The 22968-nt window shown below is 43.1% G+C and overlaps 2 protein-coding genes and 4 non-coding genes across 9 annotated transcripts; all 6 read left to right on the forward strand.

Moving 5' to 3' along the window:
- The first annotated feature begins 1355 nt into the window (after positions 1 to 1355).
- rpl17 (ribosomal protein L17) lies at positions 1356 to 4757 on the forward strand. Of its 3 annotated transcripts, none has more exons than XM_034601668.1 (7): positions 1356 to 1403; positions 1841 to 1891; positions 2131 to 2171; positions 3158 to 3292; positions 3469 to 3567; positions 4127 to 4318; positions 4683 to 4757. In XM_034601668.1, exons 2-7 carry the CDS (start codon positions 1852 to 1854, stop codon positions 4728 to 4730), a joined length of 555 nt encoding a protein of 184 aa, XP_034457559.1. In that variant the 5' UTR covers positions 1356 to 1403; positions 1841 to 1851; the 3' UTR covers positions 4731 to 4757. The 3 variants fall into 3 exon arrangements, with proteins under 3 accessions (XP_034457559.1, XP_034457560.1, XP_034457561.1); XM_034601669.1 differs by having other exon boundaries at positions 1402 to 1522; XM_034601670.1 differs by lacking the exon at positions 1356 to 1403 and adding an exon at positions 1416 to 1529.
- Positions 1988 to 2056, forward strand: LOC117772283. Its single transcript, XR_004615734.1, has one exon. It is a non-coding gene; the product is annotated as a small nucleolar RNA SNORD58 (small nucleolar RNA).
- On the forward strand, positions 2565 to 2629 carry LOC117772284. The gene has a single exon (XR_004615735.1). It is a non-coding gene; the product is annotated as a small nucleolar RNA SNORD58 (small nucleolar RNA).
- On the forward strand, positions 3331 to 3397 carry LOC117772291. The gene has a single exon (XR_004615741.1). It is a non-coding gene; the product is annotated as a small nucleolar RNA SNORD58 (small nucleolar RNA).
- Positions 4547 to 4615, forward strand: LOC117772282. The gene has a single exon (XR_004615733.1). It is a non-coding gene; the product is annotated as a small nucleolar RNA SNORD58 (small nucleolar RNA).
- A 1894-nt stretch (positions 4758 to 6651) lies between the features above and the next one.
- On the forward strand, positions 6652 to 9779 carry nkx6.1 (NK6 homeobox 1). Of its 2 annotated transcripts, none has more exons than XM_034601627.1 (4): positions 6652 to 6723; positions 7102 to 7797; positions 7935 to 8107; positions 9301 to 9779. In XM_034601627.1, exons 2-4 carry the CDS (start codon positions 7245 to 7247, stop codon positions 9544 to 9546), a joined length of 972 nt encoding a protein of 323 aa, XP_034457518.1. In that variant the 5' UTR covers positions 6652 to 6723; positions 7102 to 7244; the 3' UTR covers positions 9547 to 9779. The 2 variants fall into 2 exon arrangements, with proteins under 2 accessions (XP_034457518.1, XP_034457517.1); XM_034601626.1 differs by having other exon boundaries at positions 6674 to 6734.
- The last annotated feature ends 13189 nt before the right edge of the window (positions 9780 to 22968 follow it).

A 22968-nucleotide genomic window follows, 5' to 3' on the forward strand; every position in this document is an offset into this window, starting at 1 on the left:
GTTTTGAGTGCCTGTTCCTTTAAATGCTAATGAGCCAGCTCCCCCCTCCCCCCTCTCCCCCCATGATTTTAAACGATATAAATTACATATTTTATATGATATAAATTATCAAATATGCATCCCATACTTTGTATTCCCCTTCTGTTGTCCTGGAGTTTTAATTTTCCCAATCACATAATTAAATGTCCCCCTCTGCCCCCCCAATACAAGCACACAAGCAGACAGACAGAGAGAGAAAGAGAGGGGGGGGGGGGGCTATGAAGACCATCATTTACCCCCGAACCCCGACATTCAACGGGTACAACAACAAGCGGAGAAAGCAGAATCGTGGGCTGACCTTATATATACAGTCTATGGGGCTGACCAGCGGAGAAATGCTCGTCCCGTGTGAACAGCCCGGCTGCGCGCTGGAGAACGGCGCTGCGCTGCCTCGCTGCGGCGCTTCCGCGTCCGGTGTTAACCCGGTGTAACGAGTGTGGGGGGGCGGGCCAAGGCCATGTAGGGAGACTTCCAGTTCCTTGTTACGACACAAAAACCAGGAAGCTCATTCCAGTCACTCAAGCATGACGTTTCTGTGTTTTTTCCCCAGAGTGTTTGGGTTGGTAGACATGAGCCAGATACCCACATTAACCTGTAGAAGCACTAACAAAGTGGAATTTGCATGCTATGTCCCCTTTAAGTCTTATATCTGATGGAGAGATTCACAAACAGCAGGACAACCATTGTGTTAAAAACCTGAATAAGACAGAAACAAACAAACACACATGAACATAATGAACAAACATTAAAGGGATAGTTCACCCAAAAATGAAACTTCACTCATTATCTCCTCAGCACTATGAGGGAGGGGGGGAGGGGGGGTGAAGTGTTTGAGTCCACAGAACACTTCTGGAGTCTCAGGAGTAAACAGCCAAGTCCAAAACCATTGAAGTCAATGGTGACTCCTTCTTCAGACGTAATGTAACAACAGAAAAACACAAAATGGCTCCGTATTGCTGCTGTGGTGTCATCAAGTGTTTACCTAAAAGTCTCTGATATCTTAAGTAACTGCAGCTATCGCCAGGATATCGGAGGAGGCCACAGTTTTTTGTTGTTTTATTACGTCTGAAGAAGGAGTCTGTTTTACTCCTGAACCCCCCCCCCCCCCCCTCCATCATAGTGCTGAGGAGATAATGAGGGAAGTTTAATTTTTTTAGTGAACTATCCCTTTAATAATAAAATACACTGAACATATAAACGGATGGTTTCACTCTAACTTAATATTGTAAATAAATCCAATAATATATGTGCAGGTCCCTGTGAGGTCGTCGCTCCTCCGCTCCGCCGGGGGGCGCTGGACCTGCGCAGCAGCAGAAGAAGGGCCGCGCTGCGGCGGCTCTTCCTCTTCCTCCGCGGCCTCAGAGGTAGGAGCTCAGTTTCTCTCCTGAAGGAAACAATCTGTCGTGAATCTGAGTTAAATCTTCATCATCCTTCGCTTCCAGCCGCTCGCTTTCCCTCGTGCTGGTCCGAACTCTGCGCTCAGGTTAAATGTTCGTGTTCGCGGCCTCAGATTCTGAGTTTTAATCCTGAATGCGGTTCGGTGTGTGTCCGCCATGTTGTCTCCTCGGGGGACTCGAGCCGAGCTTCTCTCTGCGTCGCTCGGACTCTGAGTTTATTCATCTTCGGTGTTTCCTGTGAAAAGCTGTTAAATCTGCTGTTTCTCGGTGATTCTGTGTGTGAGGTGGCCGCTGCTGGGACTGGAGCTAATGCTAACTAGCACTAGAACCCGAGTCTGTATGAACTGCTGCTGTTCTTCACTTCATGTTTAATTCTGACCTGGGATCTGTTTGTGTGTGAACAGATTTTCTGAAGATGGTCCGCTACTCCCTCGACCCCGAGAACCCGACCAAGTGTGAGTACAGCCGCTGCTAGCCTGCTAGCCTGTTAGTCTGCTAGCCTGCTAGCCTGTTAGCCTGCTAGCCTGTTAGCCTGTTAGCCTGCTAGCCAGAAGCTGGGATGACATCTTAGGACACCTTTGGATAAAACATGAAAACAACTCAATAAACAGCTGAGCTTCTGACGTAGTGTCTCTGTGACGACACCGGGTTTGAACGTATGTGATTATACATTTCCTGTGTTTCTATTTCCCAGCATGCAAGTCGAGGGGCTCCAATCTCCGGGTTCACTTCAAGGTAAGAAGATGATCACACCCTCCACATGTTGGGCTCAGGTTCAACCTGGAGACACGTGTCATCTGGAGACAGGGTGAAATGTCCTGTCTGTCCTCATACATGTTTTCAATGAGTTACCATATGAAGGGTTTTATGTTTGACCCGTGACATTAACATGTTGGACCTGATCATACATGTTAGTCTTGTCTCTGTGGTGAAGAACGTGTGGATTCATTCATCAAATCAAACGTGATGAATGAAGGAGTCTCTGAATCAGTCTCCTCATGAGACTGAGTTCAGATGTTGAATTAACATCAAGCATCATGTGAAGGCTTCACTCACCTCAGTACAAACACATGATGATCAGGACAACAACATGAACGGCTGATGGTTGGAATCAGTGACGTGAGATGATTGCGATGATGACACTAGGACACCTTTGTATGAACCATGAAACAACTTGAGAATATCTGAGCAATCTGTCAATCACTCGTCACGTTCATGTGTTATATGTCATAGGTCACATGATCTCAGACTAGTTTTAATGTGACAATGAATGGATTTGAATCTGGTTTCCACAGAAATTAAAATAAACTAGCGATCTGAAAACAGTTTATTGTAAACTGCTAATTAAACATTTACACAACTTAATCAGGTTTGTTACAGAAAAATCTTAAATGATTCAAACAATGATTTTCATTGATTAACATCATTTGCTGTGGTCGTGTTGATCTTGATCATAAATACGAGTTCAAACTTCAGCTGATTTAACTGAAGAAACAAAATCTGAACTGTAAAGAATCTACAACTTGAAATGCCTGATGTCCATATGTGAACATTTTATTTTGAGTAGATGATGAAAGTGTCTCAGTTGAATAGATTCAGATCTAATATAATTAATCTCCAGGTTTTGTTTCAGACAGAACTCATGTTCTGTCAGATTTAGTATTTTCTTGTGTTTTACCACAATGAGACACTTGAATAAAGTCGAGTAACTTTTTGACCAGAACACCCGTGAGACAGCCCAGGCCATCAAGGGGATGCACATCCGCAAGGCCAACAAGTACCTGAGGGACGTGATCGTCCAACACCAGTGTGTCCCCTTCCGTCGCTACAACGGAGGCGTCGGTCGCTGCGCCCAGGTGAGCGTCGCACGATGAACCAGCGTGTGCTTGAATCGCTGCAGTGATGACATTCTTAGGACACCTTTGGATTAAAGATGAAACTAAACTCTTACTCTGAGCAGCTGTTGTTAATCTGTCGTTCATGGGGAGGAGAGGAGAAAAGCTGCTTATACGTTGTTGTTGTTGTTTTTCAGGCCAAACAGTTCGGCTGGACTCAGGGACGTTGGCCCAAGAAGAGCGCGGAGTTCCTCCTGCACATGCTCAAGAACGCAGAGAGCAACGCGGAGCTCAAGGTCCGTTCTCAGGAGCGCTGTTTATCGTCTGATCCTGTCTCCTCACATGAGGCTTGTGATGGGTCCTTGTCTCCTCTGAAGAAAACATGTTTAATCTGGTCACGTGTGTGAAAGAACAGACATGTTGTCTCCGTGTTAATTTAACATCACATAAGTGATAAATGAAGGAGACTGTAAACTTTGTCCAGAGAGTTGGAGAGTAGTTCAGTTTTCACCAGAGAATCTTGAAACGATTGTGTTGAACAAAGTCAGTGATTGACATGAGATGATTGCGATGACGAAACTTAAAACGACTTTTTATGAACCATGAAAGAAACTAGAGAATATCTGAGCAATCTGTCAATCACTGTAAGGTTCACGTGTTCATATACGTTGTCTCACTTAGTCACATGATCCTGGACAATGACTGGAAAGACGTTAGACCATGAAACGGCTCCAAATGATTCATAGTAACAGATGTGACGTCAAAACAGAGTTAGCATTGTTAGTTTAAATTGTAACGTATGTAAACTGTCCAGATGTGGTCGACAGCTGTCTCACCTGTGTCCTGATCTCTCAGGGTCTGGATGTGGACTCTCTCGTCATCGAACACATCCAGGTCAACAAGGCCCCGAAGATGAGGAGGCGCACGTACCGCGCCCACGGCCGCATCAACCCGTACATGAGCTCGCCGTGCCACATCGAGATGATCCTGACGGAGAAGGAGCAGATCGTCCCCAAACCAGAGGAGGAGGTCGCTCAGAAGAAAAAGGTACAGTCTGAAATACTGGAGGGACGGCGACGGCACAGAGTTCAGACACAAACCAGTTGTCCTGATTGGTCCAAGCTGCTGTGATTAAATGATTCTACAGCAGGAAGTTAAAAAACAATAAATTCACCTGGTTCATATTTTGATCTGATTCTTTGAAGTGAAATCAAACTTAATTTAATCATTGTCTGAACTCGCCGTCGCCTCCCTGTGGTCACTTTACTCACGTGGTTGCACTGATGACATCTTAGGACACCTTTGGATTCACCATGAAAACAAACTTTTATAAATCTGAGCAGCCTGATCTGTGACCTCTGACCTTTGACCTGTGTCACTGACTGTTGAATAACTGAGCTTCTCTCCACAGGTTTCACAGAAGAAGCTGAAGAAGCAGAAACTGATGGCACGCGAGTAAAAACCAATAAAACGGCAGTTGATGACACTCATATCTCTGGGTCTTTTATTTTTTAAACTGAACATCTCACTTCCTGTTTGATTCACTGATGTTTTGACTAGGAATAAAAGCTTAAATTTTAGTTTTGACGTTGTCCAGCTGCTGATGACATCACCTCTGATCAGCTGTGAGTGAGCTCATGTCCAGGTCTCGTCTTAAGGGCTGAAGCTTCACATGAACAGAACTGTTCAGATCCTTCAACAAACCTCAGAACACAGAAACGTGTTGAAGCTGCTCAGGTCAGAAACAGGAAGCTGAGACCACTGAGGGAAAAACACTGGAACTCTAAATATTTTCATATGGAATAAATAAAAACTACAAATTAAAACACTGAATGAAAATTAACATTGAATCTGTGAAGTATAATAAAATAAATGACCACATGGAGGCGCTGTAACACCATTCTTAGGATCCATGTTTCTCCACTGACAAACTTCAGTTTAATTACAATTACTGATTAATAATTATAGATAATAACACGAGTGTTTTAACCTTCATCCTGAGCCTCTATCGAGCAGTTTGATGAACTTAATGAAAGTCACTGACATCGAATTAACATCAATAAAGTCAATTTATTCATGTAAATCATCAGAACTGTTGATTAGATATTAGTTATTGATCACTGCTAATTTTAAATGATTCAGTCTACATGTGAAACACATGACCTGAGTTTACACACACACACACACACAGCTTGATGTCACAGACACACACACACACCTTCACGTGTTTTATGATAAACATTTTAAAGTTTTCAGGATTTAAAAGAAGTTGTGGCTTTGTAGTATATAAATAAAAATCTCAACTAATTGTATTTCACTCAAGTAAAGTTGCCGTGTGTGGCAGCGACGCCCCCTTGTGGTTTGAAACACTGCTGCAGTTTGTTTATAACCTGAATACATTTTATAATACATAAATAAGTTATTACACAGTTATAACGAATCATTTCCACGGCCGACCACTCCAGGGTCAACACTGTCTACTTTTTCTAGTTATTAATCTGATTACAAATGAAGTCTGAACACTGGATTTGAAACAATAAAATGTTTAAACTCAATGATTTTTTTTTTTCCCGTTGGAACATTTAAGACATTTAGCTTAAACAAATATTTTCCTTCCAACTACATCAAACTTCCATATTTGACCTGAACTGTAATCTGATTACACACCTTTTCAAATGTAATTCAGTCATTTATATTGTAATGTGATTACTTGATTTTCTATGTAATTAATTAAGATCATAATTTAAATGAAGTAATTAGACGTTAAATGATTGACAGGTCACATCACTGATGAACTAAAGCTTTCAGCTGTGTCACATATTAAGTGATGAGTAATCAAAATGGCTGCTGATATTTAAAAGGTCAACCGATTGACCTCTGACCCCTGAACACATCTGCTGAAAGCTCAGGAAGAGATGACCTTTATTTACACCGTCAATATGAAATCCAAATAATTATCATTCATATCTTTAATAAATACATTTTAAATTAGATGGAACAAAGAGCAGCTTGTTATATATTAAAATCAGTTTTAATATTATTACAGTATTAATACCACAGATAAATGAAGAGTGAGTAAAAATAATAAAAATATTGATGATAATAACTTACAATAATGACAATGTTAATGGTAACGATAATAATAATAATCATCAGTAATATTATAATAATAATTATTATAAACATAATTCATCTAAAAAATCTACAAAACTTTATTAAAATTGATAAACCTCCAGGGAATCCGAGTCAGATGTTCGTCCAATCAGGAGACTCCCTCCACCCCGGCCACCACGTCACGGCCAGGTCAGCCAATCAGGTCAGACCCTCCTCTGCCCCGCCCCTCTGAGTGAGTCCAGTGAAACTTTGGATCTGATGAATCTGATGAGTCTGATGAGTCTGATGCTGGTGAATCTGGTGAATCCGGTGAGTGTGATGAAGGTCTGATGACTCTGGTGAGTCTCTGGTGAGTCTCTGGTGAGTGTGATGACTCTGAGGAGTTTGATGCCGGTGAGTGTGGTGAAGGTGTGGTGACTCCGGTGAATGTGATGAAGGTGTGGTGAGTTTGATGCTGGTAGTGTGGTGAGTTTGATGACTCCGGTGAGTCTCTGATGAGTCTCTGGTGAGTGTGGTGAGTTTGATGAGCGCGGTGAGTCTCTGATGACTGTGATGACTCTGGTGAGTGTGGTGAGGTGGATGAAGGTGTGGTGAGTGTGATGAAGGTGTGAGCAGCTCAGCCTCCGGCCTCAGTGTCTCTCTGACTCCGCACAGAGAGCAGCAGTCCTCGGTCCCGGGTGTGATCTGGATCTGATCCGCTGTGGCTTCTCTTCCAGGTATTAGTCTGCACCGTGAACCTGACATGTCCGGAGAGGAGCGGCTCTCAGTGTAGTTCCACCCGGACAGAGTGAGGACCGCAGGGGCCTGAGCCTCCACACAGCCCCGCTGCAGAGCTCCAGGAGCCCGCAGAGAGGAGGGAATGTTAGCGGTGGGTCCGATGGACGGGTCCCGACAGAGCGCCTTCCTCCTCAGCACCCCCCCTCTGGCTGCTCTGCACAGCATGACCGAGATGAAGACCCCGCTGTACCCGGCCTACCCGCTGTCCTCCACCGGCCCCAACTCCTCTACCTCACCGGCCACCACCTCGCCCAACCCGGGCGGCATGGCCGTGTCCTCCCCGGGGATCAAGAGCTCCTCGGGTCTGTGCTCGGGGCTCGGATCCCCGCATCTGTGCTCCTCCGCGACCCCTCACGGAATTAACGACATCCTGAACCGGCCCGCCGCGGCCGCGATGGCCATGGCCGCCGCCGCCGCCTCCTCCTCCTCGGCGGGGCTCCTGTCGGGTCTGCCCCGGTTCAGCAGCCTCAGTCCGCCGCCGCCCCCCGGACTTTACTTCAGCCCCAGCGCCGCCGCGGTGGCGGTGGCCCGGTACCCGAAGCCCCTGGCGGAGCTGCCGGGCCGGACGCCCATCTTCTGGCCCGGAGTCATGCAGAGTCCGCACTGGAGGGACGCGCGGTTCGCGTGCTCGCCGCGTAAGTTTGAGGATCCGCAGCAAAGTGGAGAAAAGAAAGAAACCTGACTGAGAGGAGCAGGAGGAGCAGGAGGAGCAGGAGCAGGAGGCCGCGGTGAGGAGGTGATTCATGTGTTTTCTCCTTTTCTCCTGTTTCAGATCACAACTCAGTTTTACTGGATAAAGACGGAAAGAGGAAACACACCAGACCCACGTTCTCCGGACAACAGATCTTTGCTCTGGAAAAAACTTTCGAACAAACCAAATATCTGGCGGGACCCGAGAGAGCCCGACTGGCGTATTCCCTGGGAATGACCGAGAGCCAAGTCAAGGTATAAAACATATATACATACCAGAATATACAGAGTAAATACTGAGTAAATACTGAGTAAATACTGAATAAATACTGAATAAATACTGAGTAAATACAGAATAAATACAGAATAAATACTGAGTAAATACTGAGTAAATACAGAGAACCATGATTTGCTCCTCGGAAATGACTAAGAACCAGGCCAATGTACAATATATATGAATATCATAATAAATATACAAGAAAATACAGAATATTTATATGATAAATACAGAATAAAGACAGAATATTTATATGATAAATACAGAATAAATACAGAATATTTATATGATAAATACAGAATATTTATATGATAAATACAGAATATTTATATGATAAATACAGAGAACCATACAGATCTACTCCTTGGGCCAATGTACAATTCTATTTGATTTAAATATACAAAAAAAATACAGAATAATTACAAACCTGGAGATGAAGTGAAGATAATTCCCGGAGCTCTGCAGAAACAGCGAGGAAAACCGACACACACCAGAAAATACAAACCAGATAAATAGAATAACAGAATAAAAACAAACTGAACGAAAAGTACAGACTGAAAAACAATTAAATACAAAACGATCAGAAAGTAAGAGAAGAGATCAAAGGAGGCACTTTGTAGTTTGGCTGTTTGGAAGCTGACTTGATTCTTGTTGTTCTGGTTCGTTCCTCTTATTGGGATTCGCTTTGGATGAAACAGCAGATTAATGAAATGTAATGTAAAGGTAATTTTATTTGGCCTGAAGAAATTAATTTAATTCATTGAAAACAGAGTGAACGAAAAATGAGAAAACGACAAAAACAGACAACAAATTAACAAAGGAGGAAAAAAACACGTTGGACTAAAGATTTAGTTTTATTTCGTTTTTAGGATTTGGTTAAATCCAACCAATCACAGGCTTTAACACAATTTTTTATATTTTAACACATGTCACATTTTGATTTTTAAATAAGTAATTTATTAATTTAGGCCTTTTTATTAATTTAACGTCATGAATTCTCCTGAAATTCAAGAGTTTCTGTGTTTTTCAATGTTTTTCTGCTGCTGGTTGGTTCTCTTTATAAATCCGGTTTTATTTAGGTGATGATCGGAAGATAATAATGTTTTATTTATTAGTTGTGTTGGAGGTTTTCGTGGAGGATTTACAGTGTGTGTGTGTGTGTGTGTGTCAGGTGTGGTTTCAGAACAGGAGGACCAAGTGGAGGAAGAAACACGCAGCAGAGATGGCCACCGCGAAGAAGAAGCAGGACTCGGAGACAGAGAGGCTCAAAGGCACTTCGGACAACGAGGAGGAGGACGACGACTACAACAAACCTCTGGATCCGAACTCTGACGACGAGAAGATCACACAGCTGCTCAACAAGCACAAGCCCGGGCCCGCGCTGCTCGTGCACACCTCCGAGAACGACAGCTCCTAACTGATGCGGGGCTCTGTCGGTGGCGCGCACGGACACGCACCTGTGTGTGTGGGTGTGTGTGTGCGTGTGAGGACTCAGTTGTAAATACCAGAGAAACGAAGAGGAAAAGATCCGCTGTGAATAATTTATGTTAAAAACGGTTTTTGTACAGAAAAGAAAAAACTTCATCAGTTTTTGTATCTGACGGAAACACACACACACACACACACACACACACACACACACACACACACACACACACACACAAACACAGACACACAAACACACACCTGTACAGAGACTGAGTCTACACACATGTTTTTTATTTATGTGTTCATCAGCAGGTGAATGTGATGCACTTTTATTTAATAAAAACTCAAACGTTTGATCGATTGTTTTCACGTGAATCTGAATCAATACAACTGTTCGATTATTGATCATCGATCCATTAACAACTGCTCCAATATGTCATCGAAGGAAAATGATCAATATTAATCATTTACACCCTTTGATTCTGCTGCAGCACATTCGTATTATTACCATTACGATTATACTGTTCTTGTTATTATAACTATTATCATGAGGATCTTTGTTTGACTGGATCAGTTTTGAACTGAACACAGAAACAGAATCTGGTCTTTGAATTGATCGATTATTGATCATTTATATTCACTGATGTTTAATTTGAATCTTTGAAACAAACTGTTTTATTTTTCTCGCGGTTTCATTTTGTGTCAGATTCAAAACCAGTGAAGCAACAATAGTTCATTTCTCAGGACTCGATCAGTGTGTTATTATCATTCATGTGATTCTAAAGTTAATATCGTTACGAAGGATCAAATGCGATGAAACGATAAAAGAGGATTTTAGTTTGTTTTCTCTTCGCGTTGTTTGAGAAGAAGAAGCCGCCACAGGAAGCTCTCTGCCGGCCACAGGCTGCTGCCTGTCCCCGGTCTCCACCACAGGCTTCTCCTCAACATCAGAACGATCATTATGGTGATAATAACAATAATGATCATTATAATAATAGCAATAATAATGGTTTAAATTATAATACGTTTTTTCGTGTAAATGTTAAAATTATTTTCTTTATTGAAATGTGAAACGAACCTGGACGTTTTTCAGTTTGATGAACAAATCCTTCTTATAATAATAATAATAATAATAATAATAATAATAATTATTATTATTATTATAATTATTATTATTAGTATTAGTATTATCAGTATTATAATGTGAAGTCTCAGACCAGTCTGTTGAAGACGCTGTGATAAAACCTCACTAACAGTTTTTGTTCTAGAGATAAACTAATTTCTCTTGTATAAAATCTGAAATATAAAAATATAAATTATAAAAATATAAAATATAAAAACAAACATTCCTTCATTTTTCGGTGAATTCAGATTCACTTGGATAAATCCAGAATCCGACTGAACAACGTTAAACGGGATTTTTTTAATAAATGTATGAAACTGACTCCAGGAACATGAAGATAAAATCTGATGCTGATTATTAATTATTGATTATTTAAATCAGTGTATTTGATCTGAGGCAGTTTTTATTTCTCTGTGCAGCGTTTTCAGCTTCATACATTATCACAGCTTCAGTTTATAAAACCGTTCAAGTTCATTTCACTTCACATTATCACACAAACAGAAACTCATTCAAACTCATTATCAATGAAATAATAATCAATCAATCAGCTGTAATTGATTTCATGTGAGTGAATGAAGTTTGAAACATGAATGTGAAGTGAAGATGTGTTGGACTGAGACGTCTCCTCTCACATAGATATAAATAAATAAGGTAAATATTAAGATAAATAATAAAATTCCTGATAATGTAACAATGTAAATAATACGACACATTAAACGAGTCTGCAGCTTTAACAGATTCACTTTAAATCAGGATTTTAAACAAGATTTGTATTGAAAAAATTAATATAACAAAAATATAACATCTGTTATTTAAGGTTTTTATTTTTACGACAAGAATTCATTCATTTTCATACAAATATACAGATGATGTCACACTGGTAAATACATGTGATAATAATATGGGTCCACAGATGATGTCATAATAACATGCATATCATACTAGCATACAGATTATGCTACAGGTGACTTCATAATATTATGTCATACAAGTAAATAGACGATGTCATTCAATTTATAGATGATGTCATACTAACATACAAGTGACATCATACTAATACACAGATGATGTCAAAGTATTTCACAGGTTTTGTCTGTACACATTGAACTCAGGACTTTTACTTGTAACAGTAATATAGTAATATAGTAATAGAGTAATATAGTATATCTACTCTGTGGTGTTTGTACTTTTACTGGAGTGAGATACACGACAGACACCAGCCCTGTCACAGACTCCAGGTGGGTCCCCGGACATGGGCCCCGAGGCCCCTGAGGGCCAGGGGCCCCAGAACCAGGGCCTCATAAAAAGACTGTCAATCATTGGAAGGTGAAACCGCTCGGAACATTTTTTATTTATACGACTTGAATATTTCCCCACAGAACATTATATTACTGAGTAAACTCATTAAAGCTGATCAGCTCAGTTTCTACAACTTGTTCTACAGACGTCTGCTGAGAGAGAAGATGTGACGGGTTCATGTGAAGACGTTTTATCCTCAGCTGCTGCTTTTTGTTTATCTAATTTAATGTAATTTCTGTATTTATGATTATTTAATTTAATATTTTTTCATTGTATTTATTCAATAACTCAGCTCAGTTAGTTTTGTTGTTGTTTTAGTTTAGTTATTCTTTGGCATTGAAGGTGTGATATAAATAATATACATCGTGTCCCCATTGTCTTCTCCCTCAGACCTGTTTCACCACTAACCAGTTACCAGTAACCAGTAACCAGTTACCAGTAACCAGTTACCTCTGAGCTAACTGAGACAGGAAATGAATCCACCTGTGGGCTGCGTGTCGGCTCCACAGCGCCACCTGTGGACTTCCACTGGATCTTTGCCGGTGTGAGTGATGTGTTAGCGTTAGCCGCTGTGTGTAAAGAGCCATTGACGGCTCTCAGTTGACCATGTCGTACAAGAGATTACACACAAGGACATGTGTCGGGTGGGGGGGTCTTATCTCCGGGAGCCGCCTGCAGGCCTGTGATAAGCAGCGTCCTGGGATCCTCCATTATGAGAAGCTAACAGGCCTCAGGCAGCCGCGCTGTAACCACACATTCACGGTTGAGTGGGAACATTGTACGAGCTGCACCTCACTCACACCAGATAATTCCTCCCTGAGGCGTCTCGCTGCTCGCTGAGTGGAATCATCAGCCGCCGCAGGGTCCTGGGAGAAAGTCCCTGTTAATTGATGTGTCGTCTTCAGCAGCTTAATGACGAGTGTGAGAGTGTGTGAGCGAGCGTGAGGCCTCGGAACAGGTGTGAACAGTGACTCTGAACACGGATCATCTGATGGACCAGATATCATCTGTGTTATCTGCAGCTCCCTCACCTCGCTCAAGTATTTATTCAGAGATAATCTCCTTTAATGATGTTTCACCTCTCTCCTCTGTCTGCTGTAAACTGCTGCTCACCATCACCTGTGTCACACACCTACACACACACAACACACACACACAAACACACACACACACACACACACACACAAACACACACACACAAACACACGCACACACACACACAAACACACAACCACCTGAACACTGAGCCCAGGCCTGAGGAGTGAAACACAGAAAAGGAAACAAACTCTAACAGTTTCAGTGTGTGTGTGTGTGTGTGTGTGTGTGTGTGTGTGTGTGTGTGTGTGTGTGTGTGTGATAGCATCACATAACGTGTAGTTCACATTGAGGATATTAAATTATAATATTAAACTTAACTAAAATATAAATCAAACCAAACTTAACTTGACTGAAAGTGAAACTAAACAACAAATCAAACCTAAACTAACTAAGATATGAACTTAACCAGATTAAAATCTAAACTAAACTTAACTCTAAATCAAACTAAAGTTAAAATCAAACCTAACTCAATTAAACTGAACTAAAAACTTCAGAGCAGAAAGTCAGTCACCACATTTATGGATTATTTATGGATTTTATAACGAGTGAGGATTTTAAAATGTGGTGTTTAGTGTTTTTAAGCAGTTTTAATAAATCGGACACATTGACATGAATCTTGTTACTAAACAGTTTGTTGTGATTCAGAGACAAACTTCGTCTTCACAGCAGCGTTTGGACGGAGGACGTTCAGAGTTCGTCTGTTGTTAGAAAGAAAACAAGATGTTGGTTTCACGTCCGTCTTAATAATAATAATAATAATAATAATAATAATCACATTGTGTCTCATTCAGTCAATAATTGATTCTAATTATTCTTCTGTCCCAGCGTCCGACAGCAGACTGGGACCTTTAAGTGTCTCAGAATAAAACACAAAGTGTTGTGATTAATTATGAGGCTGAAGTCGGTCGTGGCCTTGGTGAAGGAGCGGGGGGGAGGGGGGGGGCGAGGCGGAGCTAAGTAATGACAGAATGAGCACCGTCAGTGACTCTGGCAGTGAAACACCCTGCCCCCATCACCCCAGTCTTTTCTTCTGAATTTTATTAGCACTAGCCACGCTAAAATAACCTGTTAACACGTATCATAGTGCAGCAATAATAACCTCCTCAATCATATTTTAAAAGTCACGTCAAGGCGGCCGCGCGTAATTCATCTCTATGCAAATACCTCGCTGTCAGCCCATTAGCCAGTCGCTACAGGGGTTTTATTAAAATGCATTCTTCGCCACTCTCTTCGTACTCAGGACTAATAAAACACGAACCCTGCTGCACAAGAATTATAGCAACTATTAGTGTAACATATGGACAGCATGCACTCGGAAAATAAAACCAACAGATAAAGTGGCAGGGTCACGCTGCGGAGCAAACACTTAGCCAATGGCACCCAAGTAATAGATGGTGCCCAGGCTGATGCAGACCTAAAAAATCAAAGCCTGATTATACATTCATTTACACACACACACACACACACACACATACATACGTGAGCATACACACACACACACACACACACACGGTGCCAGCACAGAGTGCGTCAGTCTCATAAATTGAGACACTAAAAAGGTAATAAACTGCATTTAGGCCTTTAATGAAATTAAAACAATGGAGACAGATTCACTCACCGATGAGACGTGAACTGAGCTGAACTCATTAATACACCTGCTACACAACATGTGACACAACATGTGATACAACGTGTGATACGGAGCATGTTAACGAGCATCAGTATAAAATTTCAACGTAAAGATGCTGGACTTAAAAAATGCAAATAAACACAGAGTAGAGACGAAGGCAGGACTGAACAGAGTTTACATGACGTCACAATAATGTGTTATAATAAACTGACCTGACCTTAGCTGGTTAACTGCAGACAGACATGTGGGAGTTACAAGAAAGCTCGTAATAAGTTAACATCCAAGTTATCTTGACAAACGTTTGATGAATGAATAAAAACCCTTGATTATGTGATTGTTAAATTCATGAAGAGGATACGTTCAAACTCAGACATGATGTCAAAGTGTTTAAGGACACGTGTGAACAGTTTAAGTTTTAAAAAGGTTCAGTCATTTCCTCGACCAGCTGCTTGTTGGGGACGATGTTCAGGATTAATCCTCATTGTGTTCGTGAGTATTTGAGGTGTGTGTGTATAAGACTCAGAGACACTCACAGTATTGATATAGAATAAAACCAGACGTATATATTTAATACTTCCTCTCCACGTGACCCAGTGGAACAGACACAGTAATGGTTCCCCCTCATAGAGACGTCACCTCCAGTGGTGCAGGGACTGATGAGCCCCCTCCCTCCTGATTATCTGTCATTTAACGGTTTATCAAAGTCACAGGATCCTGTCATGCTTGTGTGAACGGTGGATTTTTCTATTTTATGGAGTCATTAATTTCACGTGGATCATTAGCCTCCATACAGATCCCTGTTTTGACAAATGCAGCTGGTGAATTATGCACACAATGTGCCCCCCCCCCCACCACCACCACCCGTCACATTACCCAAATGTGTTTGTGGGGGTGTCCGTCACTCCATTACAGCCGACCGTATGACACATGTGACCGTCGACGAGCTCCTCACTGTGACTGAAACAACATTAAATATAATGCAGAGGGATGAAAAATGAAGTAAAGATGAACATCAGGAGACGTTATCAGGTCTTAACTCTGGATTGTGCTGCAGGTTCATGTTCTTCTGTTCACCACGTGCTGCAGGTTCATGTTCTTCTGCTCCCCACGTGCTGTAGGTTCATGTTCTTCTGTTCACCACGTGCTGCAGGTTCATGTTCTTCTGTTCACCACGTGCTGCAGGTTCATGTTCTTCTGTTCACCACGTGCTGCAGGTTCATGTTCTTCTGTTCACCACGTGCTGCAGGTTCATGTTCTTCTGCTCACCACGTGCTGCAGGTTCATGTTCTTCTGCTCCCCACGTGCTGCAGGTTCATGTTCTTCTGCTCCCCACGTGCTGCAGGTTCATGTTCTTCTGCTCACCACGTGCTGCAGGTTCATGTTCTTCTGCTCACCACGTGCTGCAGGTTCATGTTCTTCTGTTCACCACGTGCTGCAGGTTCATGTTCTTCTGCTCACCACGTGCTGCAGGTTCATGTTCTTCTGTTCACCACGTGCTGCAGGTTCATGTTCTTCTGTTCACCACGTGCTGCAGGTTCATGTTCTTCTGCTCACCACGTGCTGCAGATTCATGTTCTTCTGCTCACCACGTGCTGCAGGTTCATGTTCTTCTGTTCACCACGTGCTGCAGGTTCATGTTCTTCTGTTCACCACGTGCTGTAGGTTCATGTTCTTCTGTTCACCACGTGCTGTAGGTTCATGTTCTTCTGTTCACCACGTGCTGCAGGTTCATGTTCTTCTGTTCACCACGTGCTGCAGGTTCATGTTCTTCTGTTCACCACGTGCTGTAGGTTCATGTTCTTCTGTTCACCACGTGCTGCAGGTTCATGTTCTTCTGTTCACCACGTGCTGCAGGTTCATGTTCTTCTGCTCACCACGTGCTGCAGGTTCATGTTCTTCTGCTCACCACGTGCTGCAGGTTCATGTTCTTCTGCTCACCACGTGCTGCAGGTTCATGTTCTTCTGCTCACCACGTGCTGCAGGTTCATGTTCTTCTGCTCACCACGTGCTGCAGGTTCATGTTCTTCTGTTCACCACGTGCTGCAGGTTCATGTTCTTCTGCTCACCACGTGCTGCAGGTTCATGTTCTTCTGTTCACCACGTGCTGCAGGTTCATGTTCTTCTGTTCACCACGTGCTGTAGGTTCATGTTCTTCTGTTCACCACGTGCTGCAGGTTCATGTTCTTCTGTTCACCACGTGCTGCAGGTTCATGTTCTTCTGCTCACCACGTGCTGCAGGTTCATGTTCTTCTGCTCACCACGTGCTGCAGGTTCATGTTCTTCTGCTCACCACGTGCTGCAGGTTCATGTTCTTCTGTTCACCACGTGCTGCAGGTTCATGTTCTTCTGTTCACCACGTGCTGCAGGTTCATGTTCTTCTGCTCACCACGTGCTGCAGGTTCATGTTCTTCTGCTCACCACGTGCTGCAGGTTCATGTTCTTCTGTTCACCACGTGCTGCAGGTTCATGTTCTTCTGCTCACCACGTGCTGCAGGTTCATGTTCTTCTGCTCACCACGTGCTGTAGGTTCATGTTCTTCTGCTCACCACGTGCTGCAGGTTCCTGTGGAAGCTGCTTGGCTCAGAGGAGGACGGATCACGTCCCCTGCATCAACCACTCAGAACAAGTTCATCATCTTAAAAAGGGTTTTATCAAAATGTTAAAGTGAAGTCAGAGGTGAAGGACAAGTTTATCTCTAATAATATATATTACAACCTTCATATATAATAATAGATAAACATGTTTAGGGACCATAACGAATCTCAGAGTAACATAACAACACAGATTAGACCTTTGTGCTGACCTGTGACCTCAGGGTCTGATTGGTCAGTCTCACCTGTGGGATTAGCAGCAGGTGATGTCCGGTACTGACCCGGATAGAGACCCGGGTGATGTCCGGTGCTGACCCGGGTGATGTCCGGTACTGACCCGGATAGAGACCCGGGTGATGTCCGGTGCTGACCCGGTGACCGCAGCACGTCCTCCGGTGAGAAGCTGCTGAAGGAGCCGCAGACGCAGCGGCAGGTGGACGAAGCTCCTGCGGGGTTTGAGTCGCTTCAAGTCGGTTCATCAGTCCGGAAGTTGTCGTGTTAGCCGCTAAGCTAACGGCAGAGGAGGGATGCTAAGTGCTAAGCTAAGATGCTAACAGCGCAGTGGGAGGGATGGAGGAGCCTCAGGTGAGTTATTAAACTCACGTTAATTAATAATATTAACATTTGATTACTGATCAGTTATGAATCAATATGTTACTGATCATCTGTATGTGTCGGATCAATAATCAATATTCAGCTGTTTTATTATATTCATCCAGCTCTCATCCTGTGTTTTCACTCCTGGGGGTTGAACCACATTAGCTTAGCATTCAGTTCACTGTCATGGCTCCTGTTAGCGGTGCTGATTGTTAACTATGATGTCTTTATAGAAAGTGTCTGGTTCCGTTCTGTCCTCGTGTGGATCTGCAGGTTATTAATAAAGATGGACGTCACAGATAATAAAGTTCTGAACCATGTCTGTGACTTTTCACCACAGACTGAAGAAACATGGACTTTTTGCTTCCTTGTCTTTCGACCGTTAATCAGCTAATTAAACTTTGTTAGTCATTTTCTACCTAATTGCTTTCCAGTCATTGCACTGGGGCCAGTGGCAGGTTCACACCGGCCCAGTTAAAGCCACATGGATCAGTGCATGTTGTCATAAACACCTGAGTCATTAATCCAAAGTCTTGTGTTGGATTTTGTTTAGATGTTGTGAGGAGGAACGATGTCGTCAGGTCCGGCTGCTCGTCCGTCTCCGTCTCCTGCGTCTCTACATGAAACTGTAAGTTCACCTTCTCTTCACCGATACTAGTCCTTGACTGTTGGCGTGAAGACACCTGAGCTCCACGAGGAGTCATTCTGTGGAGACACATTCAGTCAAACAGTAGAGAAGTTGCCATAGTAACTTATTGTTTTGGTCTGTTTGTGAGGTTTAAACCCGCAGTAACACTCTGACCACTAGAGGGCAGAAGACACTGGTTGTGATCACAACATCGATATATCATTTTTTTAGAAATGTTGATTTCCACATGGATCAGTGAACTTGGTGGTTGATGTGGTGTTTTCTCTCTCTGTGTTTGGTCTCCTCCACCTCCTGTCGTCATAAGCTGCGACGTTTCACTTTTAAAGCATCACTGTTGCTATGGTTACGCCTGGTGCCTCCGTTGCTCTCGTTTTAGTTTTCGCTTTGTCTCAACTTCAACCTTTAATGTATCTTTAAAGTATCTAAAAAGTTAGTTACAGTTACAGTGAGTCCGACAGAGGTCACCATTGTAACTTTAACTAATAACACTGAGTATTGACATTTGAATTGGATTGTTCTTTGTGTGTTGAAGCTCTGGTTTAGGTTCTTGTGTGACCTTGTTGTCTCACTCCGCCTGATGCGACCTGCCCGGCCCGTTGTTTGGTTTATTGACTGACCGCAGACACGGCGCTGAACCTCCATTGGCTTAAATGGGTTTTCATTTTTTATTGGCAGGCCGGTGACAGGGCTGTTCTGTCCCGGCTCTTTACACGTTAACAGCTCCAGGTATCAAAACGTGTTTTACAAGCTCTCGTAAAATCCAACGACGAGAGAGGAGACGGAACGTAGCGAGCTGCGATCAGCAGAAAACAAGTCGAGGATTCGGACGAAACTGAGGATGTGGTTTGTTCCTGATCAGAGTCGAGATCAAACGAGCTCAGACGAGAACCAAGGAACCTTTTACAATATATGAATTCTTATATATAATATACACATTGGATCAAAAAATACACCCTCTGTCTACCAAACACATCCTGAGGAGTCTGAAGGTTCTGACTTGTATTTAAAATCAGTTTGTATGTGGGGGACAAACTGTGATGACTGTATATATATATAGATGATCTGTGACTGTATATACGCATGATCAGCGTCTGTATACAAAGATGATCAGCGTCTGTATATACAGGTGATGGGCGACTGTATAAAAAGGTGAGCACAGATCTTCACAGTCGCTCGGTGGCGCTCAGACGATGACCTCAGGTGGACAGCGCTCCTCAGACTGAGTGCTCTGACCAGGAGAAGAGCCGCCGCCATCCGGCTCTGTTTCCCCCATGTGACGCCCTGACGATAAATAACTCTATGAAGAATGAAGAGGGAGGGAGAGCACAATAACCTGCTGAACTTCAGAGCCTCTTCCCATTGATTATGGAAATCTCTCCGCCGCTGACCTGGGCCGTTATGAGTCTTAAGTATTGATTAAATACGCAGAGGAAAATACTTTGGCAGTTAAATCAGACGTTGATTCGATTAGCTTTCCCTCGGCCGCCGTTCAAAATCTACCGCCGTTTAAAAGGATTTCATTTTTGTGTAGAAGCTGTGTTGTCTGGAAATTAAATTAACTCTGCTGCAATGTTAATGTGGGGTGACCTTGGGTGGGTCGACGATCTCTGACCTCTGACCCCCGGGAGCGTCTGGTCATAAGGAAAGTAAAGGGAGGTACAGACCCCCATGCACTTAAGCCCCTCTTTTCTTCTGGGCCTCTCCGATTGGACACAGACGCATCACATCATGTGGCGTTCGGATCAATAGACTCTCGGAGGTTCGACTTCATGAGTAGGTCATAAGAAGCGTTTGGGACATTAGCGCCGGATGAAACGAGGGTTCACGCCCCGGCGTCGGCCTTAAAGAGCGAGTCTGCGCTAAAACTCAGCTCGCGTGTTATCTGGACACGTCCATCAATACATGAGATTATTGATAACTTTGTTAATGGAAGAGCTGCAGCTGCTTCTTTTAATGGACGTCGGTGATGATGATGATTATTATTATAATTCTTTTTTTGGATGAAACTGATCTGAGCAGCGTTGAGATTCTCTGGATGTTTCCAGGACGAACTCTGTCTCTGAGATTAAAAATTAACCACAGTCGTCTTTTCAAGAGCTTTTCCCATGAAGCCGTTAAACAGCTTCAGCTCAGACACTTTCATTGTCTCTGATAAACGATAACAATTATCATAACTCTCGCCTCGGCCGCTCTCTGACTATCTGAAGGATCTTTTGTGTAATCGATTAGACAGTGAATGTGAGAGACGTGATCAGTGGTTTCCTCTCGCTGCACAGACGAGGACGGACACAACCAGTGTCAACACGCTGCGTCGGCTGAAGCCTCGACCCTGCCGCTCTGATTTATGAGCTCAAATGGAGGAAAGGGTCCTTTCATGGCTGCCTGGGAAAGTTAGAGCACAAATAGAAAGTTGTCAGCTCAGATAGTGACTCGGCTCAAACTGTGCCTTGTTTTCTCCGTTTTCCCATGTTCACCAAGGCCCCGGGGGTTTCGTGATGTCACAACCAGGCGTTAGAACCTCTTTAGTCATGTCACCGGGAGCAGCTGAGGAGGGCGCCCCCTGTCCATCTGTTTTCAGACCTGAACTGAGGTCTGGACATGTTCCTGACGTGTTCCTGACGTGTTCCTGACATGTGAGGAACATGTCAGGAACCTGTTCTGACATGTTCCTGACATGTTCCTCACATGTTCTGCAGGTTCTGTCTGTGAGAACAAATGTCTGAGTCAGTGTCTCTGGACATTTTCTGGATCTTCTCCTGCAGCCTCCTGGTAAAATGTCTGTAACATGTCCTCGTGAGTCCATGTGAGGAAACAGCAGGACAATGTGTGGAAGCTTCCCAGTGAGCGAGTGGACGTGTTGATGAGGTTTCTAACACGTGACGGACGTGAAACTGGAAGAACACAAATATCTCAGGATGAAGAAGAGGAGCCGTACACGTAGAAGACGAAGACGTCCACTTGGAAACACGAGGAGGTTCCAGATCTTTTGGTGCTGAGGGCCGACGCCGGTGTGGATGAGCTGTAAACAACAACACTGATCTTTCCACAGCAGAGTTTATACGTCATGTCCAGCCTCCTGCTGCTCTACAGGCTCCGCCCCTCTACCAAGGCTCCGCCCCTCGCCTGGATGTTCCCACATGTTCCTGTTTGAACGAGTCGGACCCGACAACCTGCTGCTGCTGCTTCACAAACACCAACTACACAACATGTCCAGACAACATTTTACTAAGTTCACACGTTAAAACATTTTTACAGATTTGTAATTGACCTACACACACTAATGAACTTCTCTCAGTGATGGTGCGAGTCGGAGCCTCTAACTTCCTCATTCCTCTCACATACGATGAGGTAAACAGTCCGAACGCCATTAAAGCTCAGTCGCCAGTGATTAGGAGCCGAGCCAGGTCGAGTCCGTCCGAACACTTCCTGTTGTTCTTCAGTAATGAAGAGAAGATTCAACTTAATGTAGAAGCTGAGTAAACCTCCTCCGTCTCCCTGACACACACACACACACACACACACACACACACACACACACACACACACCTTTGTATTTCTTCATGTTCAGACTCAAACTCAAAGCATTTGCACGCTAATAAAATATATATTCTATATAGAATATTATTATAGAATATAGTAATTTGTCGGTAACGAGCGTCGGCTGTCGGTGGAAAAAAAGTCCCTCGTTCACAATAAGCATGAAACTCTCACCAGTAAATATTAACATTCAGTCACTATTTTCCTCCAGATATTGATCAGTAATCGATTATCAGAACAGTCATCAATCATTTCTCTGTTCATGGTTTAATCTTTACTTATTTAGTCTTAAATAAAACTCTGCTTGGTAAAAAAGGTTCAGTCGAACTGAGCCTTGATTTTCCTTGAACAAGTAAATAAACTGTGTGTGTGTGTGTGTGTGTGTGTGTGTGTGTGTGTGTGTGTGTGTGTGTGTGTGTGTGTGTGTGTGTGTGTGTGTGTGTGTGTGTGTGTGTGTGTGTGTGTGCGTGCGCCTGTTTGACAGTGGATCGATGTTTATGTATTTAATTCCATGATGTTTCCTTTAGAACAGTCCATCTCTCTGTTCCATTATCATTAGAATTTATCATTAAATTAGAAATTCTTCATCTGTCTTTAAGATGATACAATAATCTAATTTCTCATCTCACACACACACACACACACACACACACACACACACACACACACACACACACACACACGGCTCGTAGGACAGCAGTTTGTTTTCTAGTCCCTGTCGACTTCCTGTTTGGACTCTGTAGCTTCAGTTGGCTCTTAAAGAAAACGACAGAGAACAGCTTCATACATTTTGCTTTCTAATATCAGTGTCTGCTCCAGAAACCCCCGTCGAGCTTTAGTTCACATGAATGAAATATGAAGTTTGACACTTAATGGGCGTCAGTTTC

This window comes from Hippoglossus hippoglossus, chromosome 12, assembly GCF_009819705.1.
Source record: "Hippoglossus hippoglossus isolate fHipHip1 chromosome 12, fHipHip1.pri, whole genome shotgun sequence".
Classification (NCBI taxonomy): domain Eukaryota; kingdom Metazoa; phylum Chordata; class Actinopteri; order Pleuronectiformes; family Pleuronectidae; genus Hippoglossus; species Hippoglossus hippoglossus.